General features: G+C 38.6%; 4 protein-coding genes, 1 long non-coding RNA gene and 1 other non-coding gene across 7 annotated transcripts; 4 read left to right on the forward strand and 2 right to left on the reverse strand.

Annotated features, from left to right (window-relative positions):
• Positions 1 to 245: 245 nt before the first annotated feature.
• LOC103867254 (UDP-glycosyltransferase 73C3-like) lies at positions 246 to 3,987 on the reverse strand. The gene is given in 2 exon segments (XM_009145307.3): positions 246 to 1,745; positions 1,748 to 3,987. Coding segments are annotated over 2 exon segments (1,491 nt in total). The 5' UTR covers positions 1,874 to 3,987; the 3' UTR covers positions 246 to 380.
• Positions 3,988 to 4,582: 595 nt separating this feature from the next.
• LOC103867252 (UDP-glycosyltransferase 73C3) lies at positions 4,583 to 6,589 on the forward strand. The gene has a single exon (XM_009145306.3). The coding sequence runs from the start codon at positions 4,840 to 4,842 to the stop codon at positions 6,427 to 6,429; it is 1,590 nt and encodes a 529-aa protein (XP_009143554.2). The 5' UTR covers positions 4,583 to 4,839; the 3' UTR covers positions 6,430 to 6,589.
• Positions 6,590 to 6,827: 238 nt separating this feature from the next.
• LOC103839663 (UDP-glycosyltransferase 73C1) lies at positions 6,828 to 10,044 on the forward strand. Its single transcript, XM_009116163.2, has one exon. It carries the CDS (start codon positions 8,446 to 8,448, stop codon positions 9,931 to 9,933), a length of 1,488 nt encoding a protein of 495 aa, XP_009114411.2. The 5' UTR covers positions 6,828 to 8,445; the 3' UTR covers positions 9,934 to 10,044.
• Positions 10,045 to 15,839: 5,795 nt separating this feature from the next.
• Positions 15,840 to 15,946, forward strand: LOC117134550. Its single transcript, XR_004458734.1, has one exon. It is a non-coding gene; the product is annotated as a small nucleolar RNA R71 (small nucleolar RNA).
• Positions 15,947 to 19,196: 3,250 nt separating this feature from the next.
• Positions 19,197 to 21,089, reverse strand: LOC117133887. Its single transcript, XR_004457929.1, has 2 exons — positions 20,872 to 21,089; positions 19,197 to 20,820 (listed from the first exon to the last, which is right to left on the reverse strand). It is a non-coding gene; the product is annotated as an uncharacterized LOC117133887 (long non-coding RNA).
• On the forward strand, positions 20,661 to 23,280 carry LOC103867259 (SWR1 complex subunit 2). 2 transcript variants are annotated; one of them, XM_009145311.3, is made up of 12 exons: positions 20,661 to 20,801; positions 20,879 to 20,968; positions 21,057 to 21,126; positions 21,199 to 21,270; positions 21,368 to 21,411; positions 21,486 to 21,747; positions 21,830 to 21,905; positions 21,979 to 22,098; positions 22,188 to 22,256; positions 22,350 to 22,392; positions 22,548 to 22,613; positions 22,747 to 23,280. In XM_009145311.3, the coding sequence occupies exons 2-12, from the start codon at positions 20,898 to 20,900 to the stop codon at positions 22,952 to 22,954; spliced, it is 1,101 nt and encodes a 366-aa protein (XP_009143559.1). In that variant the 5' UTR covers positions 20,661 to 20,801; positions 20,879 to 20,897; the 3' UTR covers positions 22,955 to 23,280. The 2 variants fall into 2 exon arrangements, with proteins under 2 accessions (XP_009143559.1, XP_033146812.1); XM_033290921.1 differs by having other exon boundaries at positions 20,718 to 20,821; positions 20,868 to 20,968.
• The last annotated feature ends 275 nt before the right edge of the window (positions 23,281 to 23,555 follow it).

Raw genomic sequence — 23,555 nt, forward strand, 5'->3', positions numbered from 1 at the left:
GTCAGCTTCCTTTTATTTGTTCACTTTCACCTTTCTAATATCTGTTTGATATATTCTTAGAAGTGTAATCATGTAATTATTTGTAGGGAAATTGGTCAAATGTTTATATTTCTTTTAACATTAGACTTGGCTATTAAGAAGCAACAAAAATCTACATATTCAAAAGAGGAGGTCATGAAAATATATAAGTAAAAGCTTGATTTAACAGTTTTCAATTTTTTTTTGTTTTATTTTTTCTTTTAAAGTCGAGAAAAACATTTTTGAGTCAACATTTATAATAATAAAATACACTCATGTTAAACTGTATTTTATTTAAGAAAAAAAATTATTTGTAACATCTATTTTATAAATTTAAACAAATATATATTAAAATAACTTAATTAGTTCTTGGATTGTGCTAATTGCGATATGTCTTGTAAGAGGAATGTGATGTTAGAATGAGAAGAGCCTCCTTCATCCACAGCCCTGTGAGCTACCTTTCCAAGCTCTTTGACTACTCGTCTTCTCTCTTTTGCATCATCACCATCACCCATCAATTCGTCAACTGCCTTCTTCACTCCTTCGTTATCCACCAACACTCCTATTTTATCCTCTTCTCCCCATTTCATAGTTTCTTCAATCCCAGCTCCTACACCAACTTTAAGAACCTGCACAACCAGTTTCTGGTTGCAGAACTGGTCTCCAAACAATGGCCATGTGAGCAATGGAACACCTGAGGTGATTCCTTCTAGAGTCGAGTTCCATCCACAATGAGTCAAGAATCCTCCTACAGAAGGGTGTGAAAGGATAAGCACTTGTGGTGCCCATCCTTTTATGAGAAGCCCTCTCTCTTTGACCCTTTCTTCAAAACCACTCTCTAAGAACCACTCAGCTAGCTCATTATACTTTTCCCAACCTCTAATGACCCAAATAAAAGGTCTTTGGGATTTCTCTAGGCCTAGCCCTAGCTCCTTTAGCTGAGACAGAGGAAGATTGCAAATACTTCCAAGGCAAACATATAGCACTGACCCTTCTTCTTTAGAATCAAGCCATTCAAAACATTCTTCTTGATCAATGACCGCCTTGTTTCCCCTCTCGGCTTTGTCAGCTCCTTTCTTGTTGCACAAGGAAACAGGTCCAATGGACCATACTTTCCCATCTCTAGCCTCTTTGTAATCTTTGACATAAGCATCCTCTAACTCCTGAAATGTGTTGATTATTACACCATATGATGTGTTTTCTGCTTCTGCCATTGCATCCAAGAACTCCTTCCAGTCTCCAGTTGCATTGATTCTCACTGGAACTTGAGGCTTTGTGAATTCAACTTTGTCAGGAAAATTAGGAACAAAGAAATACTCTTTTTCCGACTTCAAATTCTGCAAGATCTCTAGGTTTTGGCGTAAAACATGCATACACAAAAGGCAAAAGCAAGAGAATCCATGAAAAACGATCTTTGGTATATTGAAGGCCTTGGCGATTTTGCTTGTATAAGGCAAACACAAATCACATATTAGACAGCTTGGTCTAGGCTTCATCTCTTCCAGTAGCTTCATGACCGGTTCTTCGAGCATGTTAACCATTTTAAAGAAAGGTACTATCAAATCCTTGGAGTCAAGCGAATCCATGTTCTCTTTTCCTTCTGGCAGCCCAGCTTCTTGGTATGGAAGCTTCACATGCACTACGTTGATGGGCAAACCAGCCTCCACGGCACGGTTTAAGACATTCTTGAACCTCTCTGCGTTGTGGGGCGTCGTGACAATTGTTATATGGTCACGCCGCGCTGAGCCAGGAGCCTTGCAATATCGACCATGGGAATCATGTGGCCTTGAGCCATGAAAGGGAAGAGAACAAAGTGAAGAGGTGGATGAGCTTGTTGAGGTTTTTGGGAAGCCATACTTGTTTTAAATCAGTGAAGAACTTTCGAGTTTTGTTTTTGACTATATGGAGGATAAGAAGAGTGGGAATAAAAATGGCTTAACCAAAATGATGTAGTAGATGACGTAAAACTGTACTTTAAAGACAGATTATTACGTTCAAGAAGACACAAATCAAATTGAACTCTCTCTCTCTCTCTCGGACATTACCAAAATCAATTTGTCTTTGAAAATTCAACGTTCAGTTCAAAGTCTCCTAATCTAAGCTTTGCCCACGGAAATAACTATCAGAGGCAGCAAAAATCAAATTCAATGGACTAACATGTTATTCTAGGATTCGTGTCTAACATATTATTATATGACAAGACTTTCTATGTAACGAATATACTTTTATTATATAGTATATTGAAAACTGAAAAATAATCTATCTAATTAAAAAATATTGCATAACATTATATTTAGTGTAATTTGTATGATATATCATATTATAATACATATCTTTTGAAATATTTGATGACTTGAATGAATAATTTTTGTTTTTAATTAAAAGCATCATATGTGAAAACTTCTATAAATAAGTATATATTGTTTGCTCTTTCTCATTAACCGATTAATAAAAGTGATTTATTAGTATATGTTGTGATAATATAAGGAAAGCTTTTTTATTTTTTATTTCTTTGGTTATATACTTAATTATGTTTTTTTGTCATTCAGCTCTATTTCCCTTGCTTTATTTATAATTGGAGACTTAGTCAGCAAGTCCAGCAGAAGACAAGTCAATGATAATAACTTTCACTTTCTGAAGTCAAATTCCGAAAGTCAGCTTAAATTTCTTTTAGACATATCTTAAAAATTTTATAAATGAATAACTAAAACTAATACCAATCGTGCAGGTTCTTAAAGCCGGTGTAGGAGCTGGGATTGAAGAGGTTATGAAATGGGGAGAAGAGGAGAAGATAGGCGTGTTGGTGGATAATGAAGGTGTGAAGAAGGCAGTGGAAGAATTGATGGGTGATGGTGATGATGCTAAGGAGAGAAGAAGAAGAGCCAAAGAGCTTGGAAAGCTGTCTCACAGGGCTATGTATGAAGGAGGCTCTTCTTATTCTAACATCACATTCCTCTTACAAGACATATCGTAGTTAGCACAATCCAAGAATTGATTACGTCAATATTTTCTTAAAGCTATAAAAAAATGTTACCAATAATGTCTTTCTTAAGAAAATATAGTTTATCATTCTTCTAATAATATAGTTTATCACAGAAAAGATAAACAATACTAAAGATAAATAAAATGTTGTAAAATGTTGGCGACTCAAGCGACTATCTTTCATCTTTGGAAACAGAGAAACACCGCTTATCACAACAGCTGTGTGGTTCTTTCTCCTGTGATCTCGAAAATGATTTATAAGGATGTCAACAATACGATCTTGGCAAGAAGAAATAGGAAGCAATTTCGTACCCTCTTGATCTCTTTGGATCACTTAATCTTTGTGTAATGTTGCTCTACTTAATCTACCTTTGTTTTATTTGTTTTTGCCTAGGTAGAGTTTTTTTTAGATTCTACTTTGTAAAATCTGAACATCATTAAATATGATATTAGCATTCTTAGCAAAAAAATAAATAAAATGTTGTACGACGAAGCTTTCATTTATATATTTGCATGGCAAGTCTTTTTTTTTTTTTTTGCATGGCAAGTTTATTTGGCGGCTGTGGACTTAATACACAAGTGTTGTGATTTACTTATCTTTTGATGGTCATGATATATTATGAACGTGAAGTAATAGATCTTTTTTTCATTTTTTGTTTTATGAGGATTATCTAATATATATCTTTTGATGGTATATATATTAGTACTTTTCGGTTTCATAAATTTTTTTTTTTGTTCATAGTATTAAGAAGACATATTAAATTTATAATAAATGTATTAATTTTTATAAATATATTTTTTTAATAAAGTTACGATTTGTTATCATTAAATAATATAAAATTTACAGAATACACGAAAATTCTATATTTGCAAAACAAAATTTTCCCCAAACTTTTTAGTGGAATTAACGGAGGTAGTATCAATGAAACAAAATGATAAATGGGTGAAACCTATACTTAGTTCCACCATTTTCTTCGAGTTCCAACAATTTTTGTAGTTCCACTTCGAGTTCTAACACTCTTTACTCCAGTTCCAAATTCGAACAATCTTCTTAGGCGCAAAACTTACGTAAACAACAGCTTTGGATAATTGGCTTCAGTAGTAGGTATTGTCTCTTTGTAAAAAAATATGGGGGACCATGATTAGAATCCACGAAAATTTCAATAACAGTTTGTCACTATACATGTCTTCATGTCTTAAATGACAAGAAAACTGATCAATGTGCTTAATAGATAAGTCTAGAGTTAATTTGGTCTGGTTAACAAAAAGAAACACGTACGTTATATGCAAATTAGTCTTTAAAGCTATGTGGCTAGACAGAATATGAACCCTCAAAACAAGGACTAATATATACCATCCCTTGGAAGATTTTGGCATGCAAAAACCATAGTGGTACAGCATATATCTTAGTATGTAATTGTCCTATATACTTTTGAAGATGAGTACTCTTAAGTTTTATGCCTTTTTATTGGTGCTTTGATGGTTGTAAATATCAAATCTATGTTTATCCAGATAATGTTATAGAGATTACCGTGGGCGAAGTTATAGAGATTACCGTGGGCGAAGCTTGATTTGAAGGCTTTGAAATGAACGTTGAAGTTTCAAAGACAATTTGATTTTGGTAATGTCCGAGAGAGTTAAAATTGATTTTGCGTCTTGCGCATCAAGTATCTTAATTAATTTTAATTACCTCTTAGTAACTTTCAAGGGAAATAAAGGACACTAGGAGACGCAGAATAGTCACAAAAGGACAACAGAAGAAAGTATTGGCCAAGAAACGTCTTCTTGAACGTAGTAATCTGTCTTTTATGTCAACAATATTATGTGTTGCTTGACGTCATGTACTACATCAGTTTGGTCTTATACATCTTATATAAGCCAACGATCAGTCGATCACACACCCACAACACAAGCAAAACAAACTTGAAAGTTGAAATCACTATGGCTTCCCAAAACTCTCAACAACTTCATCCTCCTCTTCACTTTGTTCTCTTCCCTTTCATGGCTCAGGGCCACATGATTCCCATGGTTGATATTGCAAGGCTTCTGGCTCAGCGCGGTGTGACCATAACAATTGTCACAACTCCTCACAACGCAGAGAGGTTCAAGAATGTATTCGACCGTGCCATCGAGTCTGGTTTGCCCATCAACGTAGTGCATGTGAAGCTTCCATATGCAGAAGCTGGGCTGCCAGAAGGAAAAGAGAATCTCGACTTGCTCGACTCGATAGAGTTCAGGGTACCTTTCTTTAAAGCAGCTAACATGCTAGAAGAGCCGGTCCTGAAGCTACTAGAAGATATGAAACCTAGACCAAGCTGTCTAGTTTCTTCTTTTTGTTTGCCTTATACAAGTAAAGTCGCCAAGGCGTTCAATATACCAAAGATCGTTTTCCATGGATTGTCTTGCTTTTGTCTTTTGTGCATGCATGTTTTACGCCAAAACCTAGACATCTTGCAGAACTTAAAGTCTGACAAAGAGTATTTCTTTGTTCCTAGTTTTCCTGACAGAGTTCAATTCACAAAGCCTCAGTTCCCTGTGAGCACCAATGAAAAGGGAGGTTGGACGGACATCTTGGACGCAATGATAGAAGCAGATAACACATCTTACGGTGTAATCACCAACACATTTCAAGAGCTGGAACCTGCTTATGTCAAAGAGTACAAAGACGCTAGAGATGGGAAAGTATGGTCAATTGGACCTGTTTCCTTGTGCAACAAGATAGAAGACAAAGCTGAGAGGGGAAACAAGGCGGTTATTGGCCAAGAAGAGTGTATCAAGTGGCTTGATTCTAAAGAAAAAGGGTCGGTGATATATGTTTGCCTTGGAAGTATCTGCAATCTTCCTCTCTCTCAGCTCAAGGAGCTAGGGCTTGGCCTAGAGAAATCTCAAAGACCTTTCATCTGGGTCATTAGAGGTTGGGAAAAGTATAATGAGCTCGCTGAGTGGTTATTAGAGAGCGGTTTTGAAGAAAGGGTCAAAGAGAGAGGGCTTCTCATAAAAGGATGGGCACCTCAAGTGCTTATCCTTTCACATCCTTCTGTTGGAGGATTCTTGACACATTGTGGATGGAACTCAACTCTAGAAGGAATCACCTCGGGTGTTCCATTGCTCACATGGCCATTGTTTGGAGATCAGTTTTGTAACCAGAAGCTGATCGTGCAAGTTCTTAAAGTCGGTGTAGGAGCTGGGATTGAAGAGGTTATGAAATGGGGTGAAGAGGAGAAGATAGGAGTATTGGTGGATAATGAAGGTGTGAAGAAGGCAGTTGAAGAGTTGATGGGTGATGGTGATGATGCTAAGGAGAGAAGAAGAAGAGCCAAAGAGCTTGGAGAATTAGCTCACAGGGCTGTGGATGAAGGAGGCTCTTCTCATTCTGACATCACATTCCTCTTACAAGACATATCGCAGTTAGCACAATCCAGGAATTGATTATACGTCAATATTTTCTTAAAGCTATAAAAATAAAGTTACCAATAATGTCTTTCTTAAGTAAACTATAGTTTATCATTCCTATAATAATGTAGTTTATCATAGAAAAGATAAACAATATTAAAGATAAATAAAATCTCAAGTAAACTAGTTTATCATACGACGAAGCTTTCATTTGTATTTCTACATGGCAAGTTTAATTTGGCGGCTGTGGACTTAATACACAAAAGTGTTGTAGATTTACTTATCTTTTGATGGTCATGATATATTATTATGAATGGCTTTTTTTCATGAGGATTATCTTTCTTTTTCAATCTTTAGTACTGCGGCTTCATAAAAATATTTGTTTTCGTTTATAGTATTAAGAAAACATATTCAATTTATAATAGATGTATTAATTTTTATAAATATAATTTTTTACGATTTATTATCATTAAATAATATAAAATTTACTGAATACACAAAATTATATATTTGCAAAACAATATTTTCCCCAAAACTTTTAGTGGAACGGAGGTAGTATCAATGAAACAAAATGATAAATGGGTGAAACATATACTTAGTTCCACCATTTTTCCAGTTTCAACAATTTTTTCCGTTCCAATTCGAGTTCGAACACTCTTTGCTCCCGTTCATAATTCGAACAATCTTCTTAGGCGCAACACTTACGTAAACAACAGCTTTGGCTTCAGTAGTATAGGTAACATATGTGTTTTATCCCTTTTAAGCAAAAAAAAAATAACGATTAGAATCTCCCACGAAAATTTCAGTAACAGTTTGTCACCATAAATGTCTTAAACGACAAAACTCAATGCGCTTAATAGATAAGTCTAGAGTTAGGTCTGGTTAACAAAAATAAACAAGTTATATGGAAATTAGTCTGTAAAGCTATGTAGCTAGACAGAATATGAACCCTCAAAAACAAGGACTAATATATTCCATCCCTGGGAAGATTTTGGCATGCAAAAACCATAGTAGTACAGAATATCTTAGTATGTAATTGTCCTATATACTTTTGAAGATGAGTACTCTTAAGTCTTCTGCCTTTTTATTGGTGCTTTGATGGTTGTAAATATCAAAGCTATCTTTATCCAAATTTGAACCCCAAAACAAGGACTAATATATTCTATATTTTTATCCAAATAATGTTATAGAGATTACCGTGGGAGAAGCTTGATTTGAAGGCTTTGAAATGAACGTTGAAGTTTCAAAGAAAATTTGATTTTGGTGATGTCCCAGAGAGTTAAAATTGATTTTGTGTCTTGCGCATCAAGTATCTAGATTTAATTACCTATTAGTAACTTTCAAGGGAAATAAAGGACACTAGGAGACGCAGAATAGTCACAAAAGGACAGGACAATGAGAAGAAAATATTTGATTTTTGTTAATCTCTTACGAACTGCTTGTGTTACATAACGATCACATTGTGTTACACACGAGTTCGAGAGAAAGAATAAGATAGACGTTTCAGGCTTATAAACTTTTCTGAAAATACTTTTGTATTATTGAGATTCGGTGATGTGTTTACAACAGATGATTGATCTTTATATAGAGATCGAATCAGTACAAGTATAAGAGACACAACACTTTATACTAAAGAACACAATATGAAGAATTACAACTCTTTGTGTAATAACATAAATAACTAACTTATGTAAATGTATTAAGGAGAGATTAGATTATAGTTTAACAATTTTTGAGGCTGTGAGCTCTACGCTATCTTTTCGTTGTAGTTCTCAAGAATATTACTCCAGTTCTTTTTGGCATATAGTTATATAAATACAAAACGACGTATTCGTCCCCGCCAAGGAATGTACTTGTGAACCATATTGTGTTTTGTAATGAATAAACCAACTTGTTATTGTTCTCTTTTACAACACTTTTTATTTATTTTTCTTGAATTCCATTCTTTTCATGAGTCTATAAATATACATATATGTAAGCAGAGCAATTACACAACACACACACACAATCCAAATCAAAGCAAACAAAAAAAAAACTTAAAGAGAGTTTCTCATGGCTTCCAAAACAACCCGACAATTTCATCCTCATCTTCACTTTGTTCTCTTCCCTTTCATGGCGCAAGGCCACATGATCCCCATGGTCGATATTGCAAGGCTCTTGGCTCAGCGAGGTGTGACTATAACCATTGTCACAACACCTCACAACGCTTCCCGGTTCAAGAACGTTCTTAACCGGGCCATTCAGTCCGGCTTGCCCATCAACGTTGTCCAGGTGAAGTTTCCATCTCAAGAACCGGGTTCACCACAAGGACACGAGAATGTGGACTTGCTTGATTCATCGGTGCCGTTAGCAACTTTCTTTACAGATATTAATATGCTCGAGGAACCGGTGGAGAAGCTCTTGAAAGAGATTGAACCAAGGCCAAACTGCATAATCGCCGACATGTGTTTGCCTTTTACAAACAGAATCGCCAAGAACTTTGGTATACCGAAGATCATCTTTCATGGCATGTGTTGCTTCAACCTTCTTTGTCTGCACATCATGCGGCAAAACTACGAGTTTTGGGAAACTATAGAGTCTAATAAGGAGTACTTCCCCATCCCAAATTTTCCAGGCAGAGTTGAGTTCACAAAAGCTCAGCTTCCGCTGGTAACTGGTGATGGAGATTGGAAAGAGATTTTGGACGGGATGATTGATGGGGATAACACTTCTTATGGTGTGATTGTCAATACGTTTGAAGAGCTTGAACCAGCTTATGTTAGAGACTACAAAAAGGTTAAGGCAGGTAAGGTATGGAGCATCGGACCGGTTTCCTTGTGCAACAAGGTAGGTTTAGACAAAGCTGAGAGGGGAAATAAGGCGGCCATAGGTCAAGAAGAGTGTTTCAAATGGCTTGATTCTAAAGAAGAAGGGTCGGTGCTATATGTTTGCCTTGGAAGTATATGCAATCTTCCTCTGGCTCAGCTCAAAGAACTAGGGCTTGGCCTTGAGAAATCCCAAAGACCTTTCATTTGGGTCATAAGAAGTTTGGAGAAGTATAATGAATTAGATACATGGATCTCAGAGAGCGGATTTAAAGAAAGAATCAAAGAAAGGGGTCTTCTCATAAGAGGATGGTCGCCACAAGTGCTTATCCTTTCGCATCCTGCCGTTGGAGGATTCTTGACACACTGTGGATGGAACTCGACTCTTGAAGGAATCACCTCAGGAGTTCCTTTGCTCACATGGCCATTGTTTGGAGACCAATTCTGCAATGAGAAACTGGCTGTGGAGGTATTAAAAGTAGGTGTGCAGTCAGGTGTTGAAGATCCCATGAGTTGGGGAGAAGAGGAGAAAATTGGAGTATTGGTGGATAAAGAAGGAGTGAAGAAAGCAGTGGAAGCATTGATGGGTGATAGTGACGAAGCTAAAGAGAGGAAAGAAAGAGTCAAAAAGCTTGGTGAATTAGCTCACAAGGCTGTTGATGAAGGAGGCTCTTCTCATTTCAACATCACATTACTCTTGGAAGACATAATGCAACAAGCACAAATCAAGACTTGATTTTATCTTTGCTCTTCATAGGATCATATATATGCATGTAACGTGTTTGTTATTAATTAATCAAGAATTCAAGATTCAGCTACCAAACTCGTATTAAAATAATGAAAACCAGTTAGAAAAAAGAAAATAAAAAAACCCACATTCTGATAGAGTTAACCAGCCAAATGCTAATCATGAGTTGACAACAAGCACATATTGAACGTCGTTTCTTCTTTCACTATAATCCTAGTATCGTACGTGTCACGTGTGTGATTTTCCGCCATAACATGTTATTTTTTATGTGGACATTTAGTTGATTCAATAATCTCCTATTTAAATCATCTAAGCAGGTGCTTTATTATCTTGATATTGTATATATTTTACGTAAGCGTGCATGGGAGGCATTGTTATACCTAGATCGCATGGTTATGCCGCATAACTTATGCGACAACGGTAGACGTCTATGTTAAGAACACATTATATTAAGAAACCAAGGGTATTCTTAACAGTTCAATGAAAATATGTAAAACTGTCTAAAAGTTATTTGCTATTTTTTAAATTATGATCTCTTTCAAATATTTTGAAGTGTAGTAGAGTGTAGAAACAGCTGTTTAGGTGGTCCTGGCTTCTGAGGAGTTCAACTTTGATATTTCTCCTAGCAGCTCCTCAGAGCTCAGACTTATCAACAGATTATTTGTTTCCGTGTGAATTTGACAGGACCCATTTCCCCACCGCCCCCGTCAACGTGGAGCTTTATTAGAGCATCAGCAATGCTGATACTCTCTCTCCATAACCAAGGTAAATTTTTTTATTAGTTTATTATTTTTATTTTTTAGTCAGTTAAAAAAAAAAAAAGAGAACCAATCATGGGTTTCCACGTGGCGATAGAACTCGTGCACAGTAAAAAATCTATGGAAGATTAATCCTTAGCTAAAAATTAATTTGGCACATATTTTTAAATATAAAGGGTTCCACAGTTTATTATAATAAATTTAATGTTAAAGATTTTGTTAAAAATCACCATTGGAGGTGATCTTACCATATATATATATATATATATATATATATATATTTTAGCTTACGGCTTTTAAATGTTATCACTTGTTAAATGGTTTAGTAGAGAGAGGTGAGAGAGAGTCCTTTTTCTCTCTTTTCTCTTTCCTCTCCTGATGTTAGGAGTTTTCAAGGCTCCTAAGACAAATGTTGTAGTATAAAAGATTGTCGAACCAGTTCTGAGGGATATCAAATCACTGAGAATGCAAGTACTCACTTAATCTAAGTGCAACCAATGATTTAGATGGGTTTTAAACTATGACTAAAACTAGAAAGCAATAACAGAATGATACTTTCTTGACTAAAGGAAAAGAGAACTCATGGATATAGGGATTAGACCTTGGGTGATCAAGTATCGAACTAAGGATGGCAGATGATCAATCAAACTATCAACCTTAAGCCTAGACACAATTCTAAGCAAGCTCTATGTCTAGATGAATGCTCATTTGCTAACATATCTCAAACATCAAATGTCTTTGGTTGAATAATATGAAAGCAATCATTACTAACAAGTCTATTAGCTATCTTAGTACCTTTAACAACAAATGTCTTTGGCAAAGTATACTAAAAGCCTAGAAGAGTTGTCTCGGGCATTTCATCGAACACCTTTCGGGTGAGAAATGCCTAATGATCAACAACTGAGTGGCCAACTCAGAAGATGCATTATGATTACTCTACTAGCAAGGAAATATGAATGATCTACACTAAAACATCCTAGCTCTAACCTAATCACCCTTAATCTCCCTAACCCATGAATTCAAAAGGTGATTACTCACTAATCTCCATGATTCCTCTTAAACCCATATTGGATTTCAGATTAATCATGTAGAGAAATACAGGAAATAAAAGGAACACAGAATTTCAATAACAAACTGATCAATTCATTCAAAGAGATCCCTTTCCAAAGGTTTTTGGTGGTTTTTCTCAGAACAAAAGATCATCTGCCTCCTGGTGGCTTACAGAGTAATAAAACATAGGTTTAGAAAATAAAAACGTGCATAATGAAATGACCAAAATGCCCTTGAGAAATCACAAGTTCGAGCAGAAACAAAACACGGAGCGACCTCAGCCCGTCGCTCCGACAAGTCGCTCCAGGCTTCGGGAGCGACCTCGCTGTGTCGCTGCGAGTGGTCGCTCCGGGCTCGTTCTGAGCATCTCCGGGTGATGAAAACGCGAGCGACTTCTCCCTGTCGCTCTGGTATGGTCGCTCTGAGCTTCGGGAGCGACTTCAGCACGTCGCTCTGGAAGGTCGCTCCGAGGTGTAAATGTGTGTCTCCAGACGTGAAAACGCGAGCGACCTTGTGCAGTCGCTCTGGATGAGTCGCTCCAGGATGTGGTGCACAGCGACCTCATGCCGTCGCTCCGAGAGGTCGCTCCGGCTGTGCTCGTCCAAAGATCACTCTTTTCACCTCTTTTGAGCTCCAAATAACCTCATGTGGTACTCCAGTACCTAATAGAGACTCATGTATGCAAAATGCAACCTAAACATGTCTGAATCCTAATCTATATGATGAAAATGCTCATGGATGAATGGATAAAACAATGCAAATATGCAAGATATCAACTCCCCCAAACTTGTTCTTTTACTTGTCCACAAGTGAACTTTCTAGAACTCATAGGAAGAGAGGTTGAAGGTGGGAGCACATAGCCAAAAGAAACACAACTAGCACACTCTCTTATTACACTCTAGCTTCTCTAGGCCTATCTTAACTCTTTTTGTTCTTACACTCATCATCAAGCATCCACACATTCAAATCAACCAACTCTCACATTCATTAAGCACAAAACATCAGGTGAATTCTTGCAAATGGTCAGTTGGTCCAAGTCATTTGGTTGGGTAAGGGAAGGCTTTTATTCAAGTGATTCAAGAGGTTCAAAACATATGATCTTTAAGGTGGTTTACTCTCAAAACAAGTAGCCTTGACATTGCACATAATATATCTAAGAAAGGGACCAACTCATGCATACAATGCTCAATCTCCATTGTTCTACCCTTTTCCCAAACATATCATTACACAATCATTCCCAAATGTCAAACCCAACTCACATCTCTCACCAAAAGATCTTAAGGACTTTAACTCTTTCTTTTTGAAATCTACAAGGGATTTTTCTACAACCTCAAAACATTTCTTAGCTCCTAACAACTTTGCTAGCCCCCTTTTCTTTCTTTTCTTTTTTTTTTTTCGATTTCTTTTTTTTTTTTATATATATATTTTTTTTTTTTTTTTTAGGTTGGGGGCCAAGACTTTTCAAAACTAGAGCTAGAGGTTCTCTACTTATCCCAGAAAATCAATTCACTTAAGCACAAAGAGTCTATCCTTTTTATTTTTCATTTCTCCCAAATCATGATCACAACACTCACCCTCCCACCTATAGCTAGACAAAAGAGTGTCCAATCTAGCAAAAATGAAGATCAAGCATTGTCGTTCCCGATACTCTCAACATTATGCGCATGTAAGACTTTCCGAAGAAGGCCTCACTCATCAAACAATGAAAGCTTAAAAGGAAGGAAAGGTTTTGGGAGTGGTCTACCACTAGAGTTTGTCAAAAAGATTGGCATAAAAGATGTGACAACTCCAGTGTGTATAGCCATGACTCAGTACACAAGGGACCCTAAGCAAGAAGCATTAAGTTCATTCATTTCTAATAAGGTTGTAGTTGGCTTCAAAGACTGAGTTTCAGCAATCAACAAGTTTCAGGAAGAGTTTTCAAGGCTCGAAACATACAAGTCTTTTTGAGAGGTGCAAAAGCTACTCAGGTGCAACGTAGTGTTCTTTACAAGGCATTCAAAATCATTGCTCCCAATGCAAGTGAATGCAACCTATATGCTCTAGACTCTCCTAAAAATGCAAATGATGCAAACTAAATGATTGGTTTTTTTTTTATGCAAATAGGTATGCAATGCATGACTCAATGAAACAACATCAAAGCAAACATGATCAAATACTTGGTACCTCCCCCAAACTTGAGTTACATAGTCTCTGTGTCGTCAAGTAGAGAGAGATACCAAAAAGAAGACTAATATGCAAAAATGAAATGGTATATACAAGGGAGTGTGGTGGGTTACCTTCTATAGGGAATGAGTAGAGGGAGATGCTCCCTCCTCGTCGTCCTCAGGTGGTAACTCTTCAAGGTGCTCATCAGCAGGAGTGCCCATCTCTTCAATGTAGAAGGCTTGCCCGAACACAGTTGGTTTCCTCATTTTCCTCTTGATGTCAAAGTAGAGGATGTTCTCTTTACCCAAATGGAGATCAATCGTGCCCTCCTTCACATTAACAATAGCTCCAGCTGTAGCTAAGAATGGCCTTCCTAGAATCAATGGATCTTGAGCCTCCTCACCCATCTCAAGCACCACAAAATCCGTAGGTATCTCATACCTTCCAATCTTCACAGGGAGGTCCTCTAAGATGCCCACAGGGTACTTCACTGAACGATCAGCTAACACCAAAGAGAGTCTACACTTCTTGTACTGAGTGAATCCAAGCTTCTTTGCAACAGACAAAGGCATCAAGCTGACACTAGCTCCCAAATCGCAGAGACTTTTCTCAAATACCATAGGTCCAAGAGCACAAGGTAGTGTGAAGCTTCCTGGATCCTCTAATTTCTCTGGAATATCAAGCCTCTGGATGATGGCATTGCACTCATGGGTAAGATTCATCATGCTTTCCATCTTCTTCTTCTTTGCAGCTACAACATCTTTCAGGAAATTGTTGTATTGAGGAATCAACATGAACGCATCGATGATGGGCATTGCAACCTGAGCTTCACTCATTTGCTTCTCAAACAGGGCTTTGTATTTCTCTAGCAGCTGCTTCTTGAATCTACCAGGGAATGGAAGTTTGGGTTCATAGGGAGGAGGAACAAAAGAACTTTCATTTGCTGGAGTAACAACTTCACCATCCTTTACTGTCTTCTTCTCCTCTCCAACCTTTCCTTTACCTTTGGCTTCCACTATCTTCTCCAAGATCTCGTCATTGATCTTCTCATCAACAATCACCACTTCATCATCTATGTTGATGGCAACCCCCTCACCTAATTTCTCAGCATCCTTGGTGAGGGTTCTAGGAGGTAACTGCTTACCGCTCCTAAGGGTGATAGCTTTGGCCTCCTTGGAATTTTGGTCAGACTTTCCAGGTAGAGATCCTTGCTGGCGATTCTGGTGAGTGTTCATGGAAGCAAATTGATTCTCTAAATTCCTGACTGTAGAAGCAAGGTGTGAGAATTTGTTGTTGAGCTCATTGTAGCTCCCATCAATCTTGGAATGAAGGTTCTTCAACTCATAACCAACTTGCTTCTCACTTCTAGTCTGAGACTCCAAGATTTGCTTCAGTAAGGTATCAGTGCTGCTCTCTTGAGGAGCAGAGGAACCAGACGAGGGGTTTTGCTGAGGCTGATAGCTGCCTTGCTGGTTGTTTCTTCGCGGATAGCCACTCTGCTGGTTGTTGGAATAGGACTTCTGTTGGTAGTTGTTGTACTGAAAGTTGGGTTCTTTCTTGTACCAGCTACCATTGTTGTTGATGAAACACAGCTCTTCCTGACCTTCCAAACCCTCAAATTCATGGACAATAGCTGGTGTCTCTTGGCTTGGGTTGCCGACAAAGTGCAGCTGCTCTTGGGTAGCTTTATCAGCAAGGAGGATGTCTATCTTATCCTGTAGAGCTTTCAACTCCTTCCTCGTTTGCTTATCCTCAGTTCTACTGCTTCTGTCGTGGTCTCCACTGTAGACTGCATCACTCTTTACCATGTTGTCAACCAGTTCTTCTGCATCCTCCTCAGTTCTCCCCAAGAAGAACCCATTGCTAGCTGTATCCAGTCTGGCTCTGTACTTAGGAAGAGCACCACGGTAGAATGTGCTTAGCAAGCTCTCCTTAGAAAAGCCATGGTGTGGGCATTGAGCTTGGTAGCCCTTGAATCTCTCCCAGGCTTCACTGAAGCCTTCCAAGTTCTTCTGTTGAAAGCTGGAAATCTCGTTTCTCAGCTTAGCAGTTCTTGAAGTAGAGAAGAACTTCTCCAAGAATGCTTTCTTGCAGTCATCCCAAGTAGTGATGGAGTCACTGGGTAGAGACTTCTCCCACTGACGTGCCTTATCCCCCAAAGAGAAAGGGAATAGCTTGAGCTTTAAGGCATCTTCGGACACACCATTGGTTTTTGACAACCCACAGTAGCTGTCGAACCTGTCCAAGTGATCAAATGGATCCTCTAGAGCCAAGCCATGATACTTGTTGTTCTCGATCACGTTGAAGAGTCCTGACTTGATCTCAAAGTTGTTGGCTGCCACAGCGGGTGCTCGGATTCCCAATCTATGACCATGAATGTTTGGACGGTCGTAAGTGCCAATGGGTCGAGCTGCTCGCTGTTGGTTAGGTGGGCCATTGTTGTTAGCGCCATTGACGCCTGCATCTTCTTGATGAACGTCTCCCATGTCAGTGTTCAGTCTCTGCAATTGAGCCTGATGTTCTTCTTCTCTTCTCTTTCTAGTACACTCTCTCTCTAAAGCCCTGATGTCTGCTGCTCTTGGAACTAGGTTTGATGGACCCCTGCTCCTCAAGTTCATACACCTGTAGATTAAAGGGAGGTGAAGAAGAGTCAGTAACAAAAGAAAATAAAAATGACTTAGTCTCAAGCAAGTGACTAAATCTCAATGTTCAAATCTACTCAGAATTTGGCAACGGCGCCAATTTGATGTTAGGAGTTTTCAAGGCTCCTAAGACAAATGTTGTAGTATAGATGATTGTCGAACCAGTTCTGAGGGATATCAAATCACTGAGAATGCAAGTACTCACTTAATCTAAGTGCAACCAATGATTTAGATGGGTTTTAAACTATGACTAAAACTAGAAAGCAATAACAGAATGATACTTTCTTGACTAAAGGAAAAGAGAACTCATGGGTATAGGGATTAGACCTTGGGTGATCAAGTATCGAACTAAGGATGGCAGATGATCAATCAAACTATCAACCTTAAGCCTAGACACAATTCTAAGCAAGCTCTATGTCTAGATGAATGCTCATTTGCTAACATATCTCAAACATCAAATGTCTTTGGTTGAATAATATGAAAGCAATCATTACTAACAAGTCTATTAGCTATCTTAGTACCTTTAACAACAAATGTCTTTGGCAAAGTATACTAAAAGCCTAGAAGAGTTGTCTCGGGCATTTCATCGAACACCTTTCGGGTGAGAAATGCCTAAGGATCAACAACTGAGTGGCCAACTCAGAAGATGCATTATGATTACTCTACTAGCAAGGAAATATGAATGATCTACACTAAAACATCCTAGCTCTAACCTAATCACCCTTAATCTCCCTAACCCATGAATTCAAAAGGTGATTACTCACTAATCTCCATGATTCCTCTTAAACCCATATTGGATTTCAGATTAATCATGTAGAGAAATACATGAAATAAAAGGAACACAGAATTTCAATAACAAACTGATCAATTCATTCAAAGAGATCCCTTTCCAAAGGTTTTTGGTGGTTTTTCTCAGAACAAAAGATCATCTGCCTCCTGGTGGCTTACAGAGTAATAAAACATAGGTTTAGAAAATAAAAACGTGCATAATGAAATGACCAAAATGCCCTTGAGAAATCACAAGTTCGAGCAGAAACAAAACACGGAGCGACCTCAGCCCGTCGCTCCGACAAGTCGCTCCAGGCTTCGGGAGCGACCTCGCTGTGTCGCTGCGAGTGGTCGCTCCGGGCTCGTTCTGAGCATCTCCGGGTGATGAAAACGCGAGCGACTTCTCCCTGTCGCTCTGGTATGGTCGCTCTGAGCTTCGGGAGCGACTTCAGCACGTCGCTCTGGAAGGTCGCTCCGAGGTGTAAATGTGTGTCTCCAGACGTGAAAATGCGAGCGACCTTGTGCAGTCGCTCTGGATGAGTCGCTCCGGGATGTGGTGCACAGCGACCTCATGCCGTCGCTCCGAGAGGTCGCTCCGGCTGTGCTCGTCCAAAGATCACTCTTTTCACCTCTTTTGAGCTCCAAATAACCTCATGTGGTACTCCAGTACCTAATAGAGACTCATGTATGCAAAATGCAACCTAAACATGTCTGAATCCTAATCTATATGATGAAAATGCTCATGGATGAATGGATAAAACAATGCAAATATGCAAGATATCATCTCCGACTTCCTCTTCTCGACTCAGCCTCTCTGTCTCCAGTTTCCGGTGGCCGACGGAGGGTCTCTACCCGTCGGTCGCCACCCCTGTCTCCCGTGTGTCCAGCCTTCCCCTTCTCCAGCTACGACTCTGCCCCTTCCTCCTTGCTTCATCTACTCTGTTCTTCGTCGGGTTGCGGCCGGATCCGGCGTCCTAAATTGGAGTCTGTGGGCGTCTACAGCTTCCCTGGAGTGATGGCGAGGTCGTGGCTAGTCGGATCTGAGAAGGAGGCGCCGTCTTGATGGTAGATCTAGGGTTTGACCTTGAGCAGATCTGGGTCAGATCTCTCTCGGAGTGCCCGCCGGAGTGGTGTAGCGTCGCTGCCTTCGCCGTTCTGGTCTGTTCGCTGCTTCCACTGTCACCCCCTGTCTCCTCATCTGGCTGCTTTGGTAAGAACTTCCCTCACTTGTTTCAAGTTGAAAAGACGATATAAAGGCTTATCGTTGGGGACTTCTTCTTGGGTATGATTTCTCGACAACCACCATGGTGTTATGTTGGGCTTTGAACTGTCTGGGGTCTCGGGTTTGATTGGAGCTTTCATTCTGTTACTCTGCTATATCCTTGTAGGGGCTTCCTGCTCCTCCGCTTTCAAGCTTCAGAAGGAAGATTGCTACTGTCCCCTGCCTCTCTTGATGCTCTGCGACTGGATTCCTTTGTGCTCTGCTAGTGTGGTGGGACCGAAGTCGAGCCGTTAAAACCTCCGCTTCCACCAGCCAGTACTTCACCTGTACTTCATCAGCCGGTTTCTCTGTGTCAGTTTGGATTCCTAGAGGACGGTCTGACATCTTCTTGAGATTGCAACGTCTGGAGTAAACTTCACCAGTAGCGATGGACGGACCAAGACTTGCCGACCCTGCTTCGCCTGTCCCTCTGTCGGAGTTGCCTTAGGGATGGTCTGCGGTCCCTCAGACCGTTCTCCGGTTGTGTTCTCTTATGTGCAATGTGATTTTGAAGCAGGTCCCGGCTTCAAGAGAAACACATTGGTCTCCTGCTAGCTAAGTGTTGTCCATGAAATTGTAATGTTCTAGCTAAGCTTCAGTGCTTCTGTATGGTTGTGCTTGAACCTTCTTTGTCTTAGTTAGTCTTTTTTATTTTTTTTTATGGCTACCTAACACACATCTGCTTTGTCTTCTGACTTAGCGACTTAGATACATTAGGATTAGATTCGTCAAAGCCGATTGTATCTCTCTGCTTCATTATTCGTTTAATGAGATTCACATACTTATCAAAAAAACAAAAAAAAAATTTACTTACATTTATTTAGTTAGTTTAATTTTTTAACGATTTACCAAAATATTATCTGTCAAAATAAGTTATGTTTTTATCACTTATTTTGTTTTTCAGATGTTATTTTTGAATTTTGATATGTAGAATATGTAGTTGTCCAAAGAGATAAATAGAGAACCCACGTTTGATTTTTTTCGTTAATTTTGCGGCTGTGAACACTTTTCACTTTGTTTTCGACGTACTCATGAAGATATTCTCTTATTTGTTTGTGGTTTATGAGTACAAAAGAACACATGTGAGTGGGCCGCCACGGAACGTGGCTCCCTAAGCAATAAGCCAATTTGCTTACATGTTCTCTCAAACATCGCTTTCTCTCTTTCCTTGACTCTCTAACCTTTTCTTTTTCCTTTTTTCATGAGAAACCCGACAAATCAAAATAAGACCAAAACACTTAAGAGAATTCTTCATGGCTTCAGAATAACCCAACAATTCCATCCTAGTATTCACTTTGTTCTTCCCGTTGATGTTCAAGGCCACATGATCCACATGGTTGATAGCACGGCTCTTGGCTCAGCGCGGTGTGGCGGTAACGATTGTCTCGACGCCTCACAACACAGCGAGGTTTAAGAATGTCGTAAGCCGGACCACCCAGTCCGGGTTTCCTATTAGGCTGAAGAATGTGAAGATTCCATATCAAGAAGCTGGTTTGCCAGAATGACAAGAGACTGTAGATTCGCTTGATGCTATGGGCGTTTCTCGACAGTTGATGGATTAAAAATATGGATCTAGTCAAATTCAGATTTAGCATGGGTTTAAAGATAATTGGCGGATAGTTACATCATTTTATATTAATTAATTTTTTTCAAACTATCGCTATCAATGTGAGAGTTCATTTTTCATCAACATATGTGTGTTTTGTCCATAGAAAACTATTAATTTTAAGTACTTTGTGTGTTTGTAACGAATAAAGCAATTTGTTATTGTTCTCTCTTTTTCTTCCTTGGTCAAGAACACATCACCTTTTGTCATTTCCTTGTCTCCCAAGTTTCTTGCGGAAAACTCATCAACAATAACCATTACTTTTTAGTTTTAAATGTGATGACTAATCTAATAAATGAAAGATCGGAAAATCAGAAACATGACAACCATTACACATCCTACAAACTCTTTTTTTTTTTGTCAACTAGACATCCTACAGTTTTTCACATGCACGAAGAAGATTTGTAGTTTCAATAGTGGTGACTAATATAACACGGGCTTTTAAATTGCTGTATTAGAAGGCCCAATAATACATAAAGCCCATTAACTATAGCTGCACGAGATCCAAACCATCTGAAAGAGTTTAATCACATTGCGGCGAGTCACCGGCGAGGAACGTGCTCGTCGAAGAAACTCCTCCAACCTCATAAAGTTTCATCCTTTGAATCCGAAACTCGCAACCCGTAAGCTTCTTTAAAGACTCTTATCTCGATTCCCTTCTGTGTGTTGTCAGATTTCGTTAAAGTAGTGAACTTTGCAGGAGCAAGTTAGTTATATCAATGGAAAGCGATAAAGAAGAAGAGCAAATGGTGTTCTTGGATCGTACAACCCGAGCTACACGGGGTAAACGGTAAGGAACAACCCACTCGAAACTAATTAGAGAAAAGGGTTGCACTTCACTCTGAGATTGTGTGGAATCTTTAATTGTGTTTTTGTAGAATGACCAAGCTGCTCGATGACGAAGTAGAAGAAGATGAACAGTTTTGGAATCAAGAAGCTCTTAAAGAGGTTCTCTTTATATACCCTCTTATGTGTAGTTGCTACTACAGATTGTGTATTTATATATCTTGGTATCTGCAGGAAGAGCATGATGATAACTATGAAGCAGAAGCTGAAGTTGCTGATGAGTTTGACAGCGACTTCAATGACGATGTAACTACTTTGTTCCTTGTCTTGTTGAATATTAAGTACTTTTATTCATCAAAGTGTTCTTAAAACGTCCTTTCTTGTTTGCCTTATGGGGGAATAGGAGCCTGAACCTGAAGCAGTAGCAGAAAATGAAAAAGAAGAGAGGTTTGAGTTTGAACCATCCTCCAAAGTTCATCTTACGATTGCTATTATGTATTATATCATCTCTCTTGTTGCAGGGATGTGCCAAAGAAGCGGTTGATTTACCCTGGCAAAACAGCTCCAAAGAAGAACAAGAAGAAGAAGCTAGTTTCGAAGCTCGAAGACGCTCATGAAGATGAAGAAATGGGAGACAAGGAAGAAGAAGATGAAAAGGAACCGAATGAAACACAAGAAGATATGGAAAGTGAGAAGGTCATAAGAAAGTCTACTCGGACTTCAGTGATTGTGAGACAAGCTGAACGAGATGCATTGCGTGCTGCTATACAAGCCACAACAAAGGTTTTTTTTTTTTCTTGTGCATTAGCTATTTTTCACTAATGGCTACACAAAGGTTTGAACTCGTTTTATGTGCTTGTTTTAGCCGATAATAAGGAAGAAAGTAGGAGAGGAGAAGCGGATGACGCAAGAAGAGATGCTTCTGGAAGCTGCTCAGACAGGTTTGAGTTTTATTATCTGTTTCTATATCAGATTCAGAGACTTGGATGGTTAAAGTATTTTTTTTTTGTGCAGAGATCATGAACTTGAGGAATTTAGAACGTGTATTGGCAAGGGAAGAAGAAGTGAAAAAGAAAGCTATCGTGCATAAAGATGTTTACAAGGGTCCTCAGGTTCGGTTTCTTTCAAAAGATGGTAAGCTCTCCTGTTAAGATAGTGTTCTCTCATCTCATTTGGTTCTTTTCAGAAAAAAGTAGAAATCATGAAAGCGGTTTTACTTGCAGGATGCAACTATTTAGAGTTTTGTAATGGTGCATCATTCAGTTCAGAGATTTCCACCAAGTCTGTTCCATGTAAGTGGTGTTTGTAGATGAACAGAAGTGAGTTCTGTTACCTATAATCCATTTGATCTCTAGATTTACTTTAGTTTGGTTTCTCTTTTGCAGATCCAGAAAAAGCTGTATGTGTGATTACTGGATTACCTGCCAAGTGAGAACTTTTCTCTTCTTCTACTTTGTACATAAAGAACTCGTGGAACGAACACAACTAGATTCTTTTTAGCTCTGTGTAAAGAAGCTAACTATGTTTTAGCTCTGCATTGTAACAACTAGCATTATCTAATGTTTGTTTTATGGGTGAGACAGGTACAGAGATCCAAAAACTGGGCTTGCTTATGCAACTCTAGACGCCTTCAAAGCGATACGAGAAAGGTGCTGTTTTGATACCAAATGTTGTTGCATACTGTATCAAAATGATTCTCATTCTCTTGCTCTAATCAGATGGGAGACACCGTTCTCTTTTACTTTTGTGGTAGAATCTTATGTTTAATTTGGTTCTGTGAAGGTTCATGGACGAACACAATGGCTTGAGGAAGAAAATGGAGATGGGGGAGTTGTTTGAGACGCTTACTGCTGCTAACGGCTTTTCTTTAAAACGAAAGAGAACAATGGTTCCAAAGGCGAGCAGATCATTTTCCCTCAGAAACTCGGCTCGTTTCTGTAATTTGGAGACTCCAGAAGCGAGTGAAGATTCAGATTCTGATTCTGATTAACAACGACATTCCCTGGTTGGTTCTTGTATAGGAAAAGCTTTTACTTTCAATCAACATCATCATGAACTAACAGTCATTTGGAACACATCTCTAGCGGCTGCTGCTGTGTATTATATCATCTAGTGGTTTTGGTGCTCAGAGATGCTAAGTGAGATGTTTTGACTCAGAAATGAGATGAACTGGTAAGAACACTCTCCTAGTAATTGATTTTCCCTAGGACAATCTTGTAACCTTCACAGAACCAGATAGAGTGTAACTCTCTTATATTTTGTTGACCTTTGCAAAAATCCATGTAATGTTAACATCGAATGATTTTTTTTAGAATATATTGGGGGTGATTGGTTGTGCTTAGGAAATGACTTTAGCTTTAATTTTTATCTACAACCTTAATTACTACCAATCATGTTTTATCTTAATTTTTAAAGCTACAACCAAAAAACTAAAACTACAGCAAAAATATACAAAAAATGGTTGTAAAAATCTTATTTTCTAAAGCCTCATCTTTTTAGCTGTAGGAAATTTTAAAGCTACATCCGTTAAAGCTAAATCAAAAAATTTTACAGACTAAATTCTAAAGTAAATTTTCTAAAATTACAGTCCA

Source organism: Brassica rapa, chromosome A05 (genome assembly GCF_000309985.2).
Source record: "Brassica rapa cultivar Chiifu-401-42 chromosome A05, CAAS_Brap_v3.01, whole genome shotgun sequence".
Classification (NCBI taxonomy): domain Eukaryota; kingdom Viridiplantae; phylum Streptophyta; class Magnoliopsida; order Brassicales; family Brassicaceae; genus Brassica; species Brassica rapa.

Excerpts from the sequence above, each read along its gene's own strand:
- LOC103839663 (XM_009116163.2), top strand. The coding sequence starts at position 8,446 with ATGGCTTCCAAAACAACCCGACAATTTCATCCTCATCTTCACTTTGTT.
- LOC103867259 (XM_009145311.3), top strand. The coding sequence starts at position 20,898 with ATGGAAAGCGATAAAGAAGAAGAGCAAATGGTGTTCTTGGATCGTACA. Across the intron at positions 22,099-22,187 it reads TCGGTTTCTTTCAAAAGATG|GATGCAACTATTTAGAGTTT; the intron begins GTAAGCTCTCCT and ends TTTTACTTGCAG. Across the intron at positions 22,614-22,746 it reads TTCAAAGCGATACGAGAAAG|GTTCATGGACGAACACAATG; the intron begins GTGCTGTTTTGA and ends GGTTCTGTGAAG.
- LOC103867252 (XM_009145306.3), top strand. The coding sequence starts at position 4,840 with ATGTACTACATCAGTTTGGTCTTATACATCTTATATAAGCCAACGATC.